General features: G+C 42.3%; 1 protein-coding gene across 1 annotated transcript in view; it reads left to right on the forward strand.

The window, feature by feature from the left end:
* SLX9 (SLX9 ribosome biogenesis factor) overlaps nucleotides 1–19,208 on the forward strand; it is a 271,516-nt gene that overhangs the window by 146,580 nt on the left and 105,728 nt on the right. The window contains exon 3 of the mRNA XM_089671909.1: nucleotides 2,129–2,191. Within this exon, the coding sequence (XP_089528035.1) occupies nucleotides 2,129–2,191 (63 nt within the window). The remainder of the gene's footprint in view (nucleotides 1–2,128; nucleotides 2,192–19,208) is intronic.

Raw genomic sequence — 19,208 nt, forward strand, 5'->3', positions numbered from 1 at the left:
ATTCTGAGAGCTAGAATTTATTTTACACTTGTATGTGCAAAATAAATGCAGGAAATTTTGGCCATGTTTAAACATCAGTGTCATGGGCAAGTACCTGCTTGCCGACCGCCCTATAGTAGTTTTACTGCTACAGAGCAGTCACTCTGTGCAGAATAGTGTATATACAGGTAGGGTGCATGCACCCGCCTACTCGCGCTGTCATTGGCTCCTGTACATGTTAATCACCGAGTCCTGGCCGGCGATTGATGGCCGTTGCGATTGGCAGAGCAACGAAAAGGAGAGAGCTTTCCTGACTAGACACATCACAAGCCGATCAGCAGGTTCTGGCCAATGGATGACGGAAGGCACCCATTGATCAGTGAGGAAAAAGACAGAACAGAGCTCTGTGCTGTCAGTGGGGTGTGCTGGATTTTGTTTACCTGCAAAGCAGAGAATAAAGACTAGCACATCTCTTAGTGAAAACACTTCAAAGTAAACACAAAAACACTGGTTAGGTACACATTTAACCCTTTGACCACCCTAAATGTTTAACCCCTTCCCAACCAGTGTCATTAGTACAGTGACAGTGCATACATTTTGCAGTGATCTAGTGTCACAGATTGTCCGCTGCAATATCCTAGTCCTGCTATAAGTCGCTGATCGCCGCCATTACTACGGTTGTGTATACCAGTATATATATATATCCCATAGTTTGTAGATGCTATAACGTTTACGTAAACCAATCATACACTTTTTGGGATTTTTTTTTATCACAAATATATAGCAGAATTCATATTGGTCTAAATTTCTGAAGAAATTTGAATTTTTGTTTTGATTGAATATGTTTTATAGCATAAAGTAAAAAATATTTGTATTTCAAAATTTTCGGTCTTTTTTAGTTTACAGTGCAAAAAATTAAAAAACCCAGTGGTGATCAAATACCACCAAAAGAAAGCACTATTTGTGGGAAATAAATTATATAAGTTTTGTTTGTGTACAGTATAGCATGACTGCACAATTGTCAGTAACCTCTCCCAGTCCTTAACCCAGGTTTTATATTTAAACCAATGATCTTTAAAGTAATACTAAATGTTCACTTAAAAAAAAAAAATCATGTTATACATATACTTGCTCTGGGTATTGTTTTAGCACAGAGCAGCACCGTTCCTCCTCTTCTCAGATTCCCCACTGGCGCTCTTGGCCCCTCTCGCCTGCTGAGTGCCTCCAGAGCAAGCTGCTTGCTCTGGCGGCACTCGCGCGTGCTTGCTCATGAGCCGCCTCACTATGTTTGAGACACACAGAGCATGGCTCGGCTCCGCCCTGCCCCACTCCCTCCTCAGTGGCTATGTCCCAGCCAATGAGGAGGGAGAGATCCAGGAGAGTCGCTTCTCTTCTGAACTTCTGTACTTCTCTTTTAGGTATCACCCGATCTACCTTATCAAGCCAATATATTCCTGGTATAGACGTTGATTGTAACAGTCTATGTAAGCGGTGCCCAAATCTTGGCACCCAGAGCCTTGTGCCTCTTACAGTTACTTTATTCACGTAAGGCTCTTTTCACTCCTTTGTCTACTGGAGCATTTTAGACATAACACATTGTACGTTTTAGGTTCATGGTGCCATGTTATGCATGTTTTGCTGAACACCATACCAAAGATGCAGCAAGGAAGAAGTGTTCCAACACCGTGCACTTCTAGAATATCTTCCAATCTAGAATAATGCATTTTTTTCCCGTTTCTGGTATGTACACTATGTGCTTGTGTTTAGAGGAGAAGTGAGCAAATTTTACATCAGTAAACTATCTTTCAGTGTTGAGAGCTGAGCTCTAGTAGATCTGGTCAGAAAGAGCGATGCTGTACCTTAAGACCCTCTCACACTAACCTTTCCTGAAATCCTCCCCCCAACCCGAACAATAGCCCTTCTTAATATAAATGTAAGCCTGTGCCCAGTATTCTGTATGAAGGAAACCAACCATAACTGTGCCAGACATTACCAGTGTCAGGATTCTAGCTGTGCAATCTCTAGAGTTTACAATTTTATACAGACTCGGTATAATCCAAAGTAGTTCTACAGACAGAACTACAGCAGGTGTTGGCATTTCAAGTATGTAGTAAGATAATTACATTTTTAATATTTTTTTTTTTTTCAGAGGAGAAAATTCAGCTGCCCAAGAAGGAAAAGGCCAAACAAAGACGGGAACGGTGGTTGCAGAGTAAGCATATATTTGTTTCCGTTTTTTTATTTATATTTAAAAATTAAAAAAAGTGTATCAATGCATGTTGTGGTGCATAGACCCAAATTTTTAAAGCAGTGATAGGGCCATATAAAAAAAAAAAAAAAAAAAATACTCCAAACCTGCATTCAAAGAGGAGTTTACTGGCATGATGTAACCACCTATGCATGTAAAAAAAAAAAATGCACGCATATACAGATACATTAATTTTAGTAGCCTGAATGAATGAATATTCTACCGAATAGTTTATGTGCATACACTTCTAAACACCATACACCTGTAAACATATGTAATTACAAGCCAAAAAGAGCATTTTTTTACATCACATTTTCTGTCGCAGATAAGGAACTTTGGGGCTGCTCTGTGCAAAACAATTGTACAGAGCAAGGAAGTATAACATCATTATTATTAAAAGAAAAAAAGTAACCTTTTACAATCACTTTAATCTAAAAAAACTAATTAAGAACTAGAACAAAAAGTGTTTTATTTGCAATAAATCTTTCTGTGGTGCTCAAAACACCCATGTTATAATCCAATCTAACACTGCACATACACTAACTTCTTGACCATTAATGCTGTTTTTAATGAATGGGCATAGCAGTTTGTCATGGACTAACATGAAAAGCATGACTTTCCTCTACAATCAGGGAAGTGATTTTTTTTTAGCTTACGCCATTCCTCCAAAGAAGAAGTAAGCAACTGGCAGCTTCTCTGTCCTTCCTTTGCAGCATAAAGTATAGCCTCAAATTAGAGACATCTGCTGCATGAGGATAAGACCAGCCTCTGCTTTGGTCTAAGGTCAGGACTAAAGCCTAATATGCTCTTAACAGTAACTGAAGAAGATTAGGGTCCATTCATAATATTACAAATCACAGAACTTACTGCCTTTTGTACCAAAGGTGTGTAATCATAAAGACATATTGAAATATTTATGATTAAACGTTGTTGGTGTGAAACGTGTCAAAGCTAATTAATGATAACATGAATGTACTACACTGCTCAAAAAAATTAAAGGAACACTTTGAAAACACATCAGATCTCAATGGGGAAAAATATCATGCTGGATATCTATACTGATATGGACTGGGTAATTGGTTAGGAGCATAAGGATGCCCCATCGTTTTGATGGCAATAAAAATTACCAACCTACAGAGGACTGAATTCAAAGACACACGGAAAATCAAAGTGAAAAAATGATGCAGCAGACTAGTCCATTTTGCTGAAATTTCATTGCATCAACTCAGAATGGTATTCAGTAGTTTGTATGGCCCCCACATGCTTGTATGCATGCCTGACAACATCAGGGCATGCTCCAAATGAGATGACAGATGGTATCCTGGGATATTTCCTCACAGATCTGGACCAGGGCATCACTGAGCTCCTGGACAGCCTAAGTGCAACCTTTTGGTGTCGGATGGACCGAAACGTGATATCTATGATATCCAGAGGTTTTCTATTGGATTTAGGTCAGGTGAGCATGGGGGCCATTCAATGGTATCAGTTCCTTCCTCCAGAAACTGCCTCCATACTCTCGTCACATGAGGCTGTGGATTGTCGTGCACCAGGAGGAACCCAGGACCCACTACACCAGCGTAGGGTCTGACAATGGGTCCAAGGATTTCATTACGATACCTAATGGCAGTCAGGGTACCATTGTCTAGCCTGTAGAGGTCTGTGCATCCCTCCATGGATATGCCTCTCAGACCATCACTTACCCACCACCAAAATGGTCATGCTGAATGATGTTACAGGCAGCATAATGTTCTCCACGGCTTCTCCAGACCCTTTCACATCTGTCACATGTGCTCAGGGCAAACCTGCTCTCATCTATGAAAAGCACAGGGCGCCAGTGGCGGACCTGCCAATTCTGGTGTTCAGTGGCAAATGCCAATGCCAAGCTCTATGGTGCCGGGCAATGACCATAGGGCTCACTAGAGGACATCGGGCCCTCAGGCCCCTTAGGCCACCCTCATGGAGTCTGTTTCTGATTGCTTGGTCAGAGACATTCACACCGGTGGCCTGCTGGAGGTCATTTTGTAGGGCTCTTGCACAAAGGAGCAGATACCGGTCCTGCTGATGGGTTAAGGACCTTCTACGGCCCTGTCCAGCTCTCCTAGAGTAACTGCCTGTCTTCTGGAATCTCCTCCATGCTCTTGAGACTGTGCCGGGAGACACAGCAAACCTTCTGGCAATGGCACTTATTGATGTGCCATCCTGGAGGAGTTGGACTGCCTGTGCAATCTCTGTATGATCCACGTATCGCTTCATGCTACCAGTAGTGACACTGACCCTAGTCAAATGCAAAACTAGTGAAAAACAGAAAAGATGAGTAGGGAAAAAAAATGTCAGTGGCCTCCACCTGTAAAACCATTCCTGTTTTGGGGGTCATCTCATTGTTGCCCATCTACTGCACCTGTTGTTAATTTCATTAACACCAAAGCAGCTTAAACTGATTAACAACCCCCTCTGCTACTTAACTGACCAGGAGTTTAATTGACTTGATTCTATACCCTGATTAAAAAGTGTTCCATTCATTTTTTGAGCAGTGTATTTACCTTTTTAGCAATAAAAAGTTGTGATTTTGAATTCCATATTTGGACTTTCATCTTCTTCGACCTTTAACCTGTATAAAAACACAGGTAAAGTGTTCTCCCTGTATGATTTCGAGGGCAACTTTTTAGTTTTGCCTGCACTCCAGCAATAATGGCATAAATGTTTTACATTTTCTGACTAGAGTTTTTGTCTAGGGCCTCTGGCTGAATATATTTTTTCCCACTTTTTCTCAGCAAAATAATGCAAGGTTTTCCCCAAGGGTGTCTTGGAAATTCGCTTTAACGAATTTCTCCTTACCGTGAGTACTCGCAGTTGGATGCGCAGAAATCCCCCATAAAGCTGTGCGAATCTCGCTTACCACGACTGCAGCTAAACTACACGATTCCTGCCCATCCAAATGAGTTAGCTTCTGTTGAAATGTGGGGGGTGGAGCTCCCTATACCTGGAAATGATCACACGACACTTTCAGGCTGCTCTTGGAATTCACATAAGGGCCGGTTTCAGACTCAGCCCCCGGTTTTATTACAAACACACACGCCCCCCCACATGAATAAAGTCAATCCCCTCCCACCGAACAATGCAATGGGGAGTGCCTATACACAGGATATACATTTCGATTGGAGCATGGCCTTTCCTATTATCTATCACTGGTCCTCCCCCATGAGCCTTCTGAGGCCCGATACGATCTTTATTAAAACACATCCATCCAAGATACAGTTCAGGTCGGTAATGGGTTGTAAGATATGCATAAGCCTACACGCGGAGTTCACACCGCTTGGCGCCTTGCGTTATGAAGCCCATGTGGTACTATGCTGCTGATATGTGGATACAGGCCCGCGGTCTACTGCCAGCGGCATTCGCATCGAATGCCGTGGTGGTATACACGCCGGTCTATAAGCGCAGATCCGCCATCTCATCCATTACCGAGCTGAGTACTGTAATACATACATTGTACATGCGCATGGCCCAATTGCAGCCTTCAGAGCTTTAATTAAGCCACACGAGAGACATATGAATAACACTCATATATGACACATTTAAAGTTCGACCAACAATACAAAATTTCCATGACAAGGGACACTGCTTGGGAAATTCTAAAATGTAAATGTCTATATGTGACAGTAGATAGTGTTTTTTTGTTATTGAAAATGCCTACCTTCTTCAAGTATAAAAGAAGCATAAGGACTGACAGAAATACTCTTCAGTTTGTAACAAGAGTATAGCTGGCTTGTACTTCTGTGAAATGTGATGTATGTGTTAAGCAGTAGTTCCTAACTGGCTCTCTGTGACTTTGTTACCATCTATTGCGCATAAGCACACTGCAGTGCATTAATTCTTAAAGTGTTACTAAACAGACACACAACAGTAAAATCAGTCTGTATATGCAGTAAAGCATGCTTGTTATACTCACTGTGGAACCTAAGGGGTTAATCCTCTGCATTGTGTAAAAAGGCTGTTTGATCTGGTGTTCTTTGATCCTCCCCTTCTTCCACAGTCCCCAGTCCATCCACTGATACTACAGAGCACTAGGAGGGCTTTCTCAGTTTGCATGTGATCAGCACAGGGCCAATCGGCACTGTCCAGACAGAGGGTCAGGGGTCATGCAGCCTCTTAGGACAGGCAGAGGAGAATTAAAACTTCTCCTGTAAGCTTTAACCAGTGCTCGGCCGGACACTGATAGAAGTCACAAGACTGCTATATACTGCTGATAAGAAAAGGTATTTTATTTTTACTAAAATAATTGCATTTCTGTGTTCTTTGTACTGTGGAAAACTGGATATAGTGAATGCAGGGTCCTGGGTTTATGAACACTTTATGCTTCCACAATGCACCTTGACACTGTAGGTTTGGCAAACCAACCGCCTAAAAGCTTGTTATGCATTCTCTATAAAGAAAACTTATATAAGATACTCTACCACTGGTACCAAACCCCAGAATTCTTCCACACAATCTAATATAAAAGTAAATAAATCTGCGCTGGAGTGTTTAAAAGAAAAAGCAGCCACTAAACAATTGTGATACCAATAGCTAGAAAAAAAAAAATAAAAACACCGGTGCCCCTCACAGACTTGATTAGAAGTGGGAAAGTTGGCAGCAGTTGGGGACATATCCAGGAGGAAGGTCAAGCCACGATCGGTGAAAGGATAAACCCCGATATTGGAGGAGAGATCCTGATGGTGAACGGTCCATATCTCTAGAGAATCATTGGCTATAAGATTTATCTAAGCACTTAAGACCATTTATAACTTAATGGTCCACATCAAAGGGTAAGAGGCTCCCTAATGGTGTCACTTGGTGGTGGATGAGCACTTTGTTCAACAGCAAGTTGAAATGTGGGGAAATTCTTCACATAATTTGGATTGTGGAAGGACTTTGCTCTAAATTTTGTTCACTTCAGGACTTTTTTACCTTTTGATATATATATTGTATGAATTAATTTAATTCCTTGGTATATGTGTTGTTATATTCATATATAGGATGCTTATTAAGTACACTTGATATACATGTGATTTAGCGCCGCTTATTATTTTTTTCTTCCACTTGATCTACCTGATTGCCAAAGATAGCTGTTGCTGGTGAGAATGGGAATTTGGCTACCTTTTGCCACATATTTTGGCAATGTAGACTAATCAAACCCTATTAGGAATTGATCCATACTTTCTATCAACACATATTCGACTCGCTAACTTTCTATTGGATCTACCTCCTTTTTGGTTTTCCAAAACAACCAAGAAATTATCTCATATCCTCACCATAGCCAGATGTCTGATGGCCCTTTTCTGCAAAAAAGTTGACACTCCATTTTACTGGAGTTGGGGATGTCCAGCTAATGGAAAACTTAACAGCCCAATTACAGGATATATTTGAACGTGTGGCACCTTAAAGTGATTCTAAAGAATTATTAAAAAAAAGAAAAAAAAAAAACACAATAGTAAACATGGCATACCTGCTCTGTGCAATGGTTTTACATTGTAAAACCATTCCACAGATGATTCTCCTCTTCATGGGTCCTCCACTGGCGCTCCTGGCCCTTCTCCCTAAACCAGTGCCCCCAATAAAAAGTCACTTGCTATGGGGGCACTGGTGCGGGTTCTCTCCTGAGCCCCAATCTATGCGACCATAAGACATATAGACGCACAGCCAATGGCTCCCATTGGGGTGTCTCAGCCAATGAGGAGAGATCGACATGGGATAGCCGAGGGTCCTATGCACATTGCAGGATCGAGAGGGTGCTCAGGTGAGTATAGGGAGGGTCTATGGGTGGAGCATCACACTTAAGGTTTTTCACCTTCATGCATACAATGATAAAAAACCTTCAGCATTTACAACCACTTTAAGGAAGACTCACTCTGAGAAGGCAGTTTGTATTTGAGTTCAATGATGGACTGTAGTAAGACCAGTGACTTTATTTAGGATTTTTTTCTATTTTTCTTTTGATTATTTCTGTCTTCAAAATTGTTACTTTTTTTGTTATGCTCATTTTATAACAAACCACAGATTTGTCCATATTTATGTGCGAAATAATGTGGGTACAAGTATGTACTTTATATTTGCAGCACATTCCATGCTGAGCTGGATTGCATATACTTAGCTGTATCATTATGGATCATTTTATGGATCCTTGTGTACTTTTTCTTTATTAAGCTGTACTAATACCATTCTGTATATTATGAAGCATGGTATTTGTCTCTTATATATAATAAAAATAAAACAATAAAATGTTAATTAAAAAGCATTACTATGACTGGTGGTGTGCTGCATTAGGGAAAAAGTACATACAACTTTTTGGTGCACTGCTCGTTAACCTACATAAAATTTCATATCAATGCTCTTTTGTTACCCGATCCTCCAGTTCCCTATGCTTTGTTGGTGGACTGTTCCTACTCTTGATGAAGTCAGAGAACCATCAGAATGTAGGGCAGAAGAAGCTGTGGGGAGAGCTCAAGCAGCGTGGAGGAGCCAGCTGGAGAGATGGATCGGAAAAGTAAAACTGCTTTTCTATGTTCCCTAGACCTAAACAAGCCTTTAACCCTTGCAGTTTGAGCATAGTCCTACTGCCAAGGGAGAATTTTTTTTTTAATTTTTTTATTTTTCTTTTGAAAAAACAAATAAACATTGCTGGTTACCTTTTTAAGTGCCTAAAATTCCTAGCACACTCTCCCTGCTTTGTAATGTTTAGGAGGGTTCATTATTAGTTGTAAATTAGATTTGAACACTGTCTTTCCTAACAAAGGCCTACAAATTTAGAAGCTGGTCTTGCATTGTATGTGTGCAATGTAACTAGTTTTCAATGTTCAAAGCAAACTCACCCATCCGTCCATGTCTTCATTCTTTATTTTGCTGAAAAATCACTTTGAGAAACACCATCCTAACATTTTTAGCTATGGCCATCTTGAGTAAGGGCAGAAGAATTTTGTAGCATGTACTTCCTGGAATCCATCTGCCCTTGGCTCAGTCATGCAGACAGGAGTGTGCACTTAGCTGAGAAAACCCCTCCTCTCTTCCTCCCCTCCTTCAGTTGAAAGAAAAAAAAGACTTCTGGTATGTATGACATTATTTTAGCATAGGCAAGAAGCCATGAAGCAATTGAAGGAAAAATAAGTAAATATAATACCTTCTTATCTATTTACTAATGCTGATAGCATAAGGATTAAAATATTTAGTCCTAATGCACACTTGATGTTTTTACAGCTGCTGTTTTTGGCTTTTGACATTTTTTTCTACAGCCAGTAAACTCACCAGCATGTTATCCTATGTGTTCATACACACACAGACTGTAATCAACATTTTTTTGGCTGGGAAAAAAACCCCAGGACTAGTCGGTTTTTAGAGGAGTTTTTTTCAGCTGTAAAAATGCTTGAACGCTGAAAAACGTGGCAAACCGCCGCAAACCAAAGTTTTGGACTTCTTTTGAGCAAAAAAATATAATTTTTTTTGGTAAAAAAAAAAAAAAAAGCTAAAAAAATGCAAACACAGCAAAACACCCCATGCAAGAATGCTAAAAAAAAAAAAAGCTGAAAAACTCACATTTTTAATGTGACTATACACAGCTAATGTTACCAGCATTATCAAAACGTCCAGTGTGCATGAGGGCTTAATGTTGATTAAGAGAGTTTAGTTCCACTTAAACGAAGGATATCTCAGCTAATCCCTAGTCTGTATGCAAAGACACTGTGAGATTGTCCACAAATTCTTGCAATCTGCCAAGACACCTTCTCCTCAGAAACCTTGAAAAGGTAAGAAATATATATATATATTTTTAATACCCTCTCCCCAGACTGACAAAGTTGCTATCCAAAGGTGTTTCTGTTGTTACTCCAGCTTATTTTAAGTGTGTAACTGTCTGCATTACCAGGTGAAAATAAAGGGGAAAAAAGCCTATAAAGCTAATGCAGCAACCACAAACCTAGTGGTTTTAGTACCTCTTTAAAGTGGACCTGTATGAAAGATGTAAAGGTTATAGCTGCCTGACAGGGTTTGCTAGAAAAGCTAAAGGCCCATTCACACATAAACGGGCAGCTGCTGGACAGTAAACCACAGCAATTCCAGCTGCAGCGATGCAATGCATCACACTGACCTCCCCCCCCCCCCCTTTTTTTTTTTTTAAACAAACTATATTTGAAGTGCACAAAACTTAAGTGAAACTTCATTCATGTCACTGTACAGCTGTGGCCAGAAGTTTTGAGAATGACACAAATATTAATTTTCACAAAGTCTGTTGCTTCAATGTTTTTAGATCTTTTTTTCAAATGTTACTATGGTATACTGAAGTATAATTACAAGCATTTCATAAGTGTCAAAGGCTTTTATTGACAATTAGATGAAGTTTATGCAAAGAGTCAATATTTGCCATGTTAACCCTTCCTTTTCAATTCTTCAATTCTTGCCTAATTAATGCTTGGAGTTTGTCATAATTTGTAGGCTTTTTTTTTTTTTATTGTTCACCTGCCTTTTGAGGATTGACCACAAATTCTCAATGGGATTAGGGTCTGGGGAAATTCCTGGCCATGGACCCAAAATTGTTTCCCCAAGCCACTTAGTTATCACTTTTTCCTTATGGCAAAGTGCTTCATCATGCTGGAAAAGGCATTGTTGGTCACCAATTTGTTCTTGGATGGTTGGGAGAAGTTGCTCTTGGAAGATGTTTTTGTACCATTCTTTATTCATGGCTGTGTTCTTAGGCAAAATTGTAAGCAAGCCCACTCCCTTGGCTGAGAAGTAACCCCACGCATGAATGGCCTCAGGATGCTTTACTGTTGGCATGACACAAGACTGTTGGTAGCGCTCACTTCTTTTTCTCTGGACAAGGTTTTTTCCGGATGCCCCAAACAATCAGGGGATTCACCAGAGAAAATGACAAATGACTTTACCCCAGTCCTCAGCAGTCCAATACCTGTACCTTTTGCAGAATATCAGTCTGTCCCTGATGTTTTTCCTTCAGAGAAGTGGCTTCTTTGCTGCCCTTCTTGACACCAGCCTTCTTCACAACAATTGAGCCTCTCTCCTTGAAGTTCTTGATGATCCGATTAATGATTGATGTAGGTGCAATTTAAGTAGCAGCAATATCATTGTCTGTGAATCCCTTTTTATGCAAAACAATTATGACTGCACGTATTTTCTTGCAGGTAACCATGGTTAACAGAGGAAGAACAATGATTTCAAACACCACCCTCCTTTTAAAGCTGCCATTCTGTTATTCTAACTCAGTCAGCATGATATAGTGATCTCCTGCCTTGTCCTCATCAACACTGACACCTGTGTTGATGAGAGAATCACTGACATGGTGTCATCTGGTCTTTTTGTGCAGGGCTGAAATGCAGTGGAAATTTTTTTTGGGGGGGATTAAGTTCATTTTCATGGCAAAGAGGAACTTTGCAATTAATTGCAATTCATCTGATCACTCTTCATGACATTCTGGAGTATATGCAAATTGCCATCATAAAAACTGAGACCGCAGACTGTGAAAATTAATATTTGTGTCAAAACGTTTGGCCAGGGCTGTACAGCAGCATGGTGTGTTGCACTGCTGTACAGTGACATGCAATCCTGTCCAGTGTGCTACAATAAAATGCAGCATGTCTGCATTTTGGCTTAGCTCATCGCACTGCTCCTGCAGTGAATAGGAGACATTCTTCCATTGCGGCAAACCACCAGTCGCCACACTATGTGAATTGACCCTTTAATGTGACAAAGCAATCAGATGAAAAAATGCTCCTGATTACATTGTTGATGTCATATAAGACTTGGATCTAGTAACAGAAAGAATTGCCTGGTGATAGACTACATATCCACTAATAGGCAGCTTCTTGGCAGACACACAGCGCAGTGAAATGGATGGAAGTCAAAAGAGTAGCTGCAAAATGGTGCCTTTTCCAATTCTGTGATTTTGTTGTGCTGAAATGTAAATTTTTAGTGTGACAAAAGCGCATCCAAAGTACTTCCCTTTTGAATCCTATGTGACTTTTCATATTGCTGCTCTGCGTTTGCGCTGCAGTTTGAAAAGTCCTGCATGCTGCATCTTTGGTACGCTTTACAGAAGCACAACCAAAATGCACCTTCCATTTCAGTCAATGGAAAACGCGCCAAAAACAGCACCCAGGGTGCTTTTTTAGGTGCGTTTTTGGGGTCACATGGCAAAAATATACTGGTTAAGGAGCAGGCACACGCCAGCACCCTTACAAACCAGCAAATAGGTAATTGTTAAGGAGCCGGCACATGCCAGCTTCCTTAACTGCCTCCCACCCGCCATATAAGGTAATGACAGGCGCAAGGTGGTTGTCTCGTTCTGGGAGGACGTCATATGACGTCCTCCCACTCTAACCACGGGTGTGTGCCCCAGGGGGCAGCAATCGGTGGTGCACTTTGTCCCTGGGACACAGTAGATCACCGATCAATGGAACGAGCTGACGGCGTCGGCTCTGTCGTCATCAGTTGTGTTCAATCACAGCTGATTGCATGTATATAAGGAAATCGGCATTCCTCTCCTCACGAGCTGTCACGATGACAGCTCGAGAGGAGAGTCTGTAATCGGCATTACTCAGAGGGGACATGTACACTGATAAGTGTGTCCTGATGATCAGTGTCCATCACTGCCACCTGTCAGTGTCCGTCAATGCCACCTGTCAGTGCCACGTCAATGCCACATATCGGTGCCTGCCAGTCAATGCTGCCTAACAGTGCCATATATGAGTGCTGCCTTTCAGTGCCCATCAATGATGCCTGTCAATATCCATCAGTGCCCATCACTGCAGCCTCATTAGCGCACATCAGTGAAGGAGAAAAATCACTTATTTACAAAATCTTATAACAGAAATTAAGAAATACCGTTTTTTTTTTTCAAAATTTTCAGTTGTTTTTGGTTTGTTTAGCAAATAATAAAAAAACCCAGAGGTGATTAAATACCATCAAATGAAAGCTCTATCTGTCTCAAAATAATTATAAAAATTTCATATGGGTGCAGTGTTGCATGACTGCGCAATTGTCATTCAAAGTGCGACAGCACTGAAAGCTGAAAATTGGCCTGGGCAGGAAGGGGGTATAAGTGCCCTGTAGGTAAGTGGTTAACAATCAGTGGATATGTAAGCCAATAATGCCCCCCCCCCCCTTCCCCCATGGCAGTCACCATTATCTTCCCATGGGGATAGTGCAAGAGTTCTCCAATCTTCCAGCTCCAGTGGAGGAGTCAGTCTGGCTGCTCCTCTCTCCTCCCCTCTTGTAGCCAATGCTCCCGGTTGTCCAACTTGCCGTTTTTCCAGTTGTGTCCCCCACTGCTCTGCAGTGAGAACTGAGTCATCAAACACCGCTGATCGCTCAAGTCTCCTTTCTGCTCTGAGCAGAGATCCGTGACTGTCAGCCACCAGTTCTCTGCTCTGCTCCTCCAGCGGCCACTGTGGAGGGGCAGGAGAGGTTAGCTCAGGTTCTCGGCAGATTGCTGAGAGACTGAGCCAGGTTCTTGTCCATGTTGCTGGGAGGATCCCGACCATATGGTTGGGATCTTTTCAGAGCCGGGACTGGATCTGTGATGTCAGCCAACAGTGCACTTAAGCCCTCTGTTGGCTAAAAATGGGTCACAGGAGTACAGAACAAACTGTAGTAGCGAAAAAAGCTTTGGGTGTACTACTCCTTTTAACAACTAATAATTATCCAGTTGTTAAGGAGCCGGCACCCAACGGCATCCTGAACAACCAGTTATTTACCACATACTGTATGTTCTGTAATGCAATGCATTTAAACTGCGCTACGCAGTTTTTTGAAAATGCAAAGTGCTTTTTAGAAGCGCAGCAGTCTGCAAAGCAGCCCAAGTCCTATAAAATTCACAACTGACTTTTCCCCCCACTGTTTGAAGAATAAGATTGTGAAGAAAAAGATAGGAGTAAGTTTACTTCAAAACCGTTTGCAGGTGCTTTTTAAAAGAAATAAAGGCCTTAACATCTGAAACTCTCCACAATCTACGGCACTCATAGCAGCTTTTTTATGCCTGTTTATAAATGCAGTGATGTATGGGAAGCAAAGTAACTAGTGGTAATACTACACTATTTAATTATGAAGTGCAGTACACTTTGCTCTTTTATAAATGAGTTCCTAAGTGTTGCAAAATGTATTTGCGTTTGTAAAACTCCACCAGAAAAGAATCAGCTCAGAGGACATTCCAGCACACAGCCTGCCAATTTCATAGCTAAGCTTTCTCATGAGATGTGTGTGACAGGACCAATATATTGCTTTTCAGCCTTAGCTGTATATGAATTCTTTTCGATTATTCAGTTTTCAGTTAATAAAAGTCCTGGATTTTGAATAAAACAAATCAAGAAATATTTAAATATTTAGGCATCTGCCACTTGGTTTTTATTGCTTTATCTGTCTAATCGGTTTTTTTTTTCCTTTTTCCCTATCATCTTGTGTGCCTCGTGTTATTAATTCCCTAATGAATGTTCCATGAGCTCAGCTTCGGGCGTGGATAAATGTGTATTATTCATGATGTTGACACAGTAGGACCATAATTCATCCCCTTTCGTAATTGGTAGGAAAGTGGCGTATGTACATGAGGATTTTACAGTGCACTTTGCTAGTTATTGTGCTGTCAGTTGAGAGCTTAACTGTTCATTGTAATGCAAGTATGGACTCTGCAGGAATGTGTGCTATGCCAGTGACTGAATTCTGCTCTGACAATGGCAAATAACTACTTTAAAAAATATTCTTCCAATAAACACTTTGATTGAATATTTGTTTCAACTAGTTGCCTTGGGCCTGTCAGATGACTGCACTATCACAGGAATTTCACTGCATAAATATTCATACTTTACAAATTTTGGTGACAAATATGGGGTGGTATGCATTAAGCCAAGAGGGCTTTACTCCCTGACGGCAATTTTCAACTCGGCTGTGTTTCAGAATTGTTGTAGTGCTCACTGTCCTTACATGTTTTATCTAAAATACAGTTTTACCTATAAGATTTATTTAATTCTAAAACAATTACTTACTCTGTACCACAAATTGCATTTATAAAGATGTGGTACTTATAACTTATCTGTATATACATCTTTAAACAGGACTCCAGCATAAGATAAAATGAATAGCCAAATAAAATACCAAAACCAGCTTTTACTACAATATTTATCTTCAGTAAATAGATTTTCCCTGCAGTTTGTTTTTCTTGTCTGTCACTAGATGTCTTCAAACTGACAGCCAGGTTCATCGAAACCAATTCTGTTGACCCCAGGTCATTCTGGTCCCATCACTGTGTGTGACTGGACAATGAAAGGAGAAGCAGCACAGTGATGAGCTCATATCTGGTCACTCTGCTTGCTCTTCTTATCAACCTGGTTTTTGTCTGCACATGAACTGATTGTGCTGCGTCTTCCTCTCTCACTCCAGCCCTGCTTTACAGGGACTGCTCAAGTCCGATATCAGGTTGAGTTCATGTACTTGCACATTGCATTTAAAAATAAGTGTAATAGTGTATTTATGATTACAGAGATGCATTATATATGTCTTGTATATCTGCTTAGAGTTTAGCTTTATTAGGGTATATTTATTTGACAGGTGTACTTGGTTGGAGAAGGCTGAGACTCTACTTTGACTTTTGCACCTGCATGTTGTATCATGTTGGGAGCTGTAACAAATTGAAATTCATTTGCTTAGCCAGTGCAGCATTCACCATTTTTTCATGCTGAGTTGTAATTACTGTAAGCTCTTGTAATTACTGTTTCCTCTTGTACCAAATTGTATTGTAACTGTAATGTCTACCTTCATTTTATAAAGCACTGCGCAAACTATTGGCACTATATAAATCCTGAATAATAATACTATGGATCTTTAAAGTGTTATTAAACCCACAACCGTAAAATCACTCTGTATATGCAGTAAAGCATGCTTGATATACTCCCTGTGGAACCTAAAGAGTTAATTCTCAGCATTGTGTAAAAAGGCAGTTTAAACCTGACTTCTCTGATCCTCCCCTTCTTCCACTGTTCCCCTCTTATCTCCTGATAAGACATATCATGTGAAGACACTCTGTACATGCTCATTTTGGTGTGTATTGCTAGAGTTTTTTTGTTTTTCTTTGGAGAGTGCATGTGATCAGCGCTGTCCAGTCAGAGGTCAGGGGTTCTGCATCCTCCTAGAGCAGAAAGAAACCACCTCCTACAAGCTTTAGCCAGTGTTTGCCTGGACACTGATCGAAGTCACAAGACTGCTCTAACTGTTGATGAGAATAGGTATTTAGCAGTTTATATTTACTAAAATAATTGCATTTCCATGTTCTGTGTACTGTGGAAGACCAGACAGACTGAATGTGAATACAGGGTCCTGGGTTTAGTAACACTTTAAGTTTAGATTGTACACTGTAGCTGCCCGTATACTCTATCTGTGTTAGAAGACCAGCTCTTGCATCATACAGAATAAGAGAGTAGATAAGTGGATGCAAATATACTTTGTATAGAGCAGGGGTATTGAATTAAAATTCATAGAGGTCCAATAAGTAAAATTTCCTTCCAGCAGAGGTCTGTATCGCATGTTTAAGCGGTGTCTCAGATTCTTCCCATCACAGCCACCTCATTTCATATCACAACCCCATTCTTATGTCTGTGTCCTCAGTCCCACACATATTACAGTCCCCCGCTTCATATCAGTTTCTTCTTCACATTAGTCTACACTGTTCCTTCACATCAAACCCCCCCCTAGCACTGCCCCCCTTTAGATCACCCCCCACAGCACAGCCCCCCTTTTAAATCACCCCCCACAGCACTTGCTTCCTTCACATAACTCCCCCCACTGCACTACCACACATCACCGCCACCCCCCTTCCCCCCCACAGTACTGCCCCCCCCACCCCTTATATCACATCTGCTCCCCACAGCACTGCCCCCTTTATAATGCATCTTCCCCCACGGCACTGGCCCGCTTGATATATTTCCCCCACCCCACTGCCCCTTTTTACTTCCCTTCTACAGCACTTCTCATCTTATCCCCTCCCCACCGTCACTTGCCCCCCCTTTACATTCCCCCCCATCCCATAGCACTGCTCCTCTTTCACATCACACCCCCCACCCAATAATGTGCTCTGACCCCCCCCCCCCCACTTTCAAAACACACACAACTGCCTCTTTCACATCACTTACTGTCCCCCCAACCCCCTTTCTTCACAGCCATCTTGCCGATGCTCTCCTACCTTAAACAGATTCGAGAGCGGGGGAGGCACAGCTGCAGTAGATAGAGGGCCGGGAGCGAGCTTCATGAGTTAACTCCTACCTTACATAGACTGGGGAGCGGGAGGCACAGTTGCACTGAATGGAGGGTGGAAGTTGCCTGGTTAATTTTTCATATTTACTAGCTGGTGATTGGTTGCTAGGACACCAGGTGGTCCTAGCAACCAATTACCTGCTAGTTAATTTGGAAAGTTAACTAATGCAGCTCCCACTCTTGCCCTCCATTCAATGAGGCTGTGCCTCCCGCTGTCCAATCTGTGTAAGGTAGGAGTTAACTCATGCAGTTCGCTCCTGCCCTCCATCCATTGTAGCTTTGCCTCTTGCCCTTCAGGCATTATTATCCTGCCTCCCACTCTGCCTTGAGGAGGACGGGGTTGAATAAGTGACCCCTAAGTGGTGCGACAACAGCTTCGGATAGGACCGTGGCTTGGTCTGTATACATACCATGGTCCGTCATTTAGTGATGCCTGCTATAGAGTAAACATGGATTTTATGTAGACCTGTCAACTAATCAACTTGAACACTTACTGGGCCTGTATGTATTTATCTTCAAGTACCGTATTTGCCGGCGTATAAGACGACTTTTTACCCCTTGAAAATCTTCTCAAAAGTCGGGGGTCGTCTTATACGCCGGTATACGGCATACTGACACTTTTTAGGGGGGTGGCGCGGTGCCGCCGCCGCCCCCCCCCTTCCAACGGAAGGGACACGAAGTACAGGGGTGGGCAGGGGCTGTTTCTTACCTGGCTCCGGTCCCACGACGATCCGGTCCAGGAAGCGCGGCTGCTCCTTCAGTTCGGCCACTGGATGTTCGCGTGGTGCTCGGCTCCGCCTCCTCACCAGTGATTGGCCGCCAGAACTGTAGCTCAGGAAAGGCACACAGGCGGCCAATCACTGGCGAGGGGGCGGAGCTGAGCGGCCCCGCGAAAATCGAGTGCAGGAGCAGCAGGTAAGTGTTCAGTGTAGAGGTGCTGCTGCAACCACATATGCTGGCTGCAGCAGCACCATACTAGAACAGGGTCAGCAAGTGTAATTGGTGTCAGTGGGAGGAATAGTGCCCCATCATTGGTGTCACTGATACCAATGATGGAGCACTATTCCTCCCACTGACACCAATGATGGGGCACTATTCCTCCCACTGACACCAACGATGGGGCACTATTCCTCCCCCCCACTGACACCAATGATGGGGCACTATTCCCCCCCCCCCCCCCCCCGCTGACACCAATGATGGGGCACTATTCCACCCCCCACTGACACCAATGATGGGGCACTATTCCACCCCCCACTGACACCACTGATGGGGCACTATTCCACCCCCCACTGACACCAATGATGGGGCACTATTCCACCCCCCACTGACACCAATGATGGGGCACTATTCCACCCCCCACTGACACCAATGATGGGGCACTATTCCACCCCCCACTGACACCAATGATGGGACACCATTCCTCCCACTGACACCAATGTTGGGACACCATTCCTCCCACTGACACCAATGATGGGGCACTATTCCCCCCACTGATACTAATGATGGGGCACTATTCCTGCCACTGATACCAATGATGGGGCACTATTCCTGCCACTGATACCAATGATGGGGCACTATTCCTCCCACTGATACCAATGATGGGGCACCTATTCCCCCCACTGATACTAATGATGGGGCACTATTCCTGCCACTGATACCAATGATGGGGCACCTATTCTCCCCACTAATGCCAATGATGGGGCAC

This window comes from Staurois parvus, unplaced genomic scaffold (genome assembly GCF_062004578.1).
Source record: "Staurois parvus isolate SC_StPar_1 unplaced genomic scaffold, SC_StPar_1.0 ptg000011l, whole genome shotgun sequence".
Classification (NCBI taxonomy): domain Eukaryota; kingdom Metazoa; phylum Chordata; class Amphibia; order Anura; family Ranidae; genus Staurois; species Staurois parvus.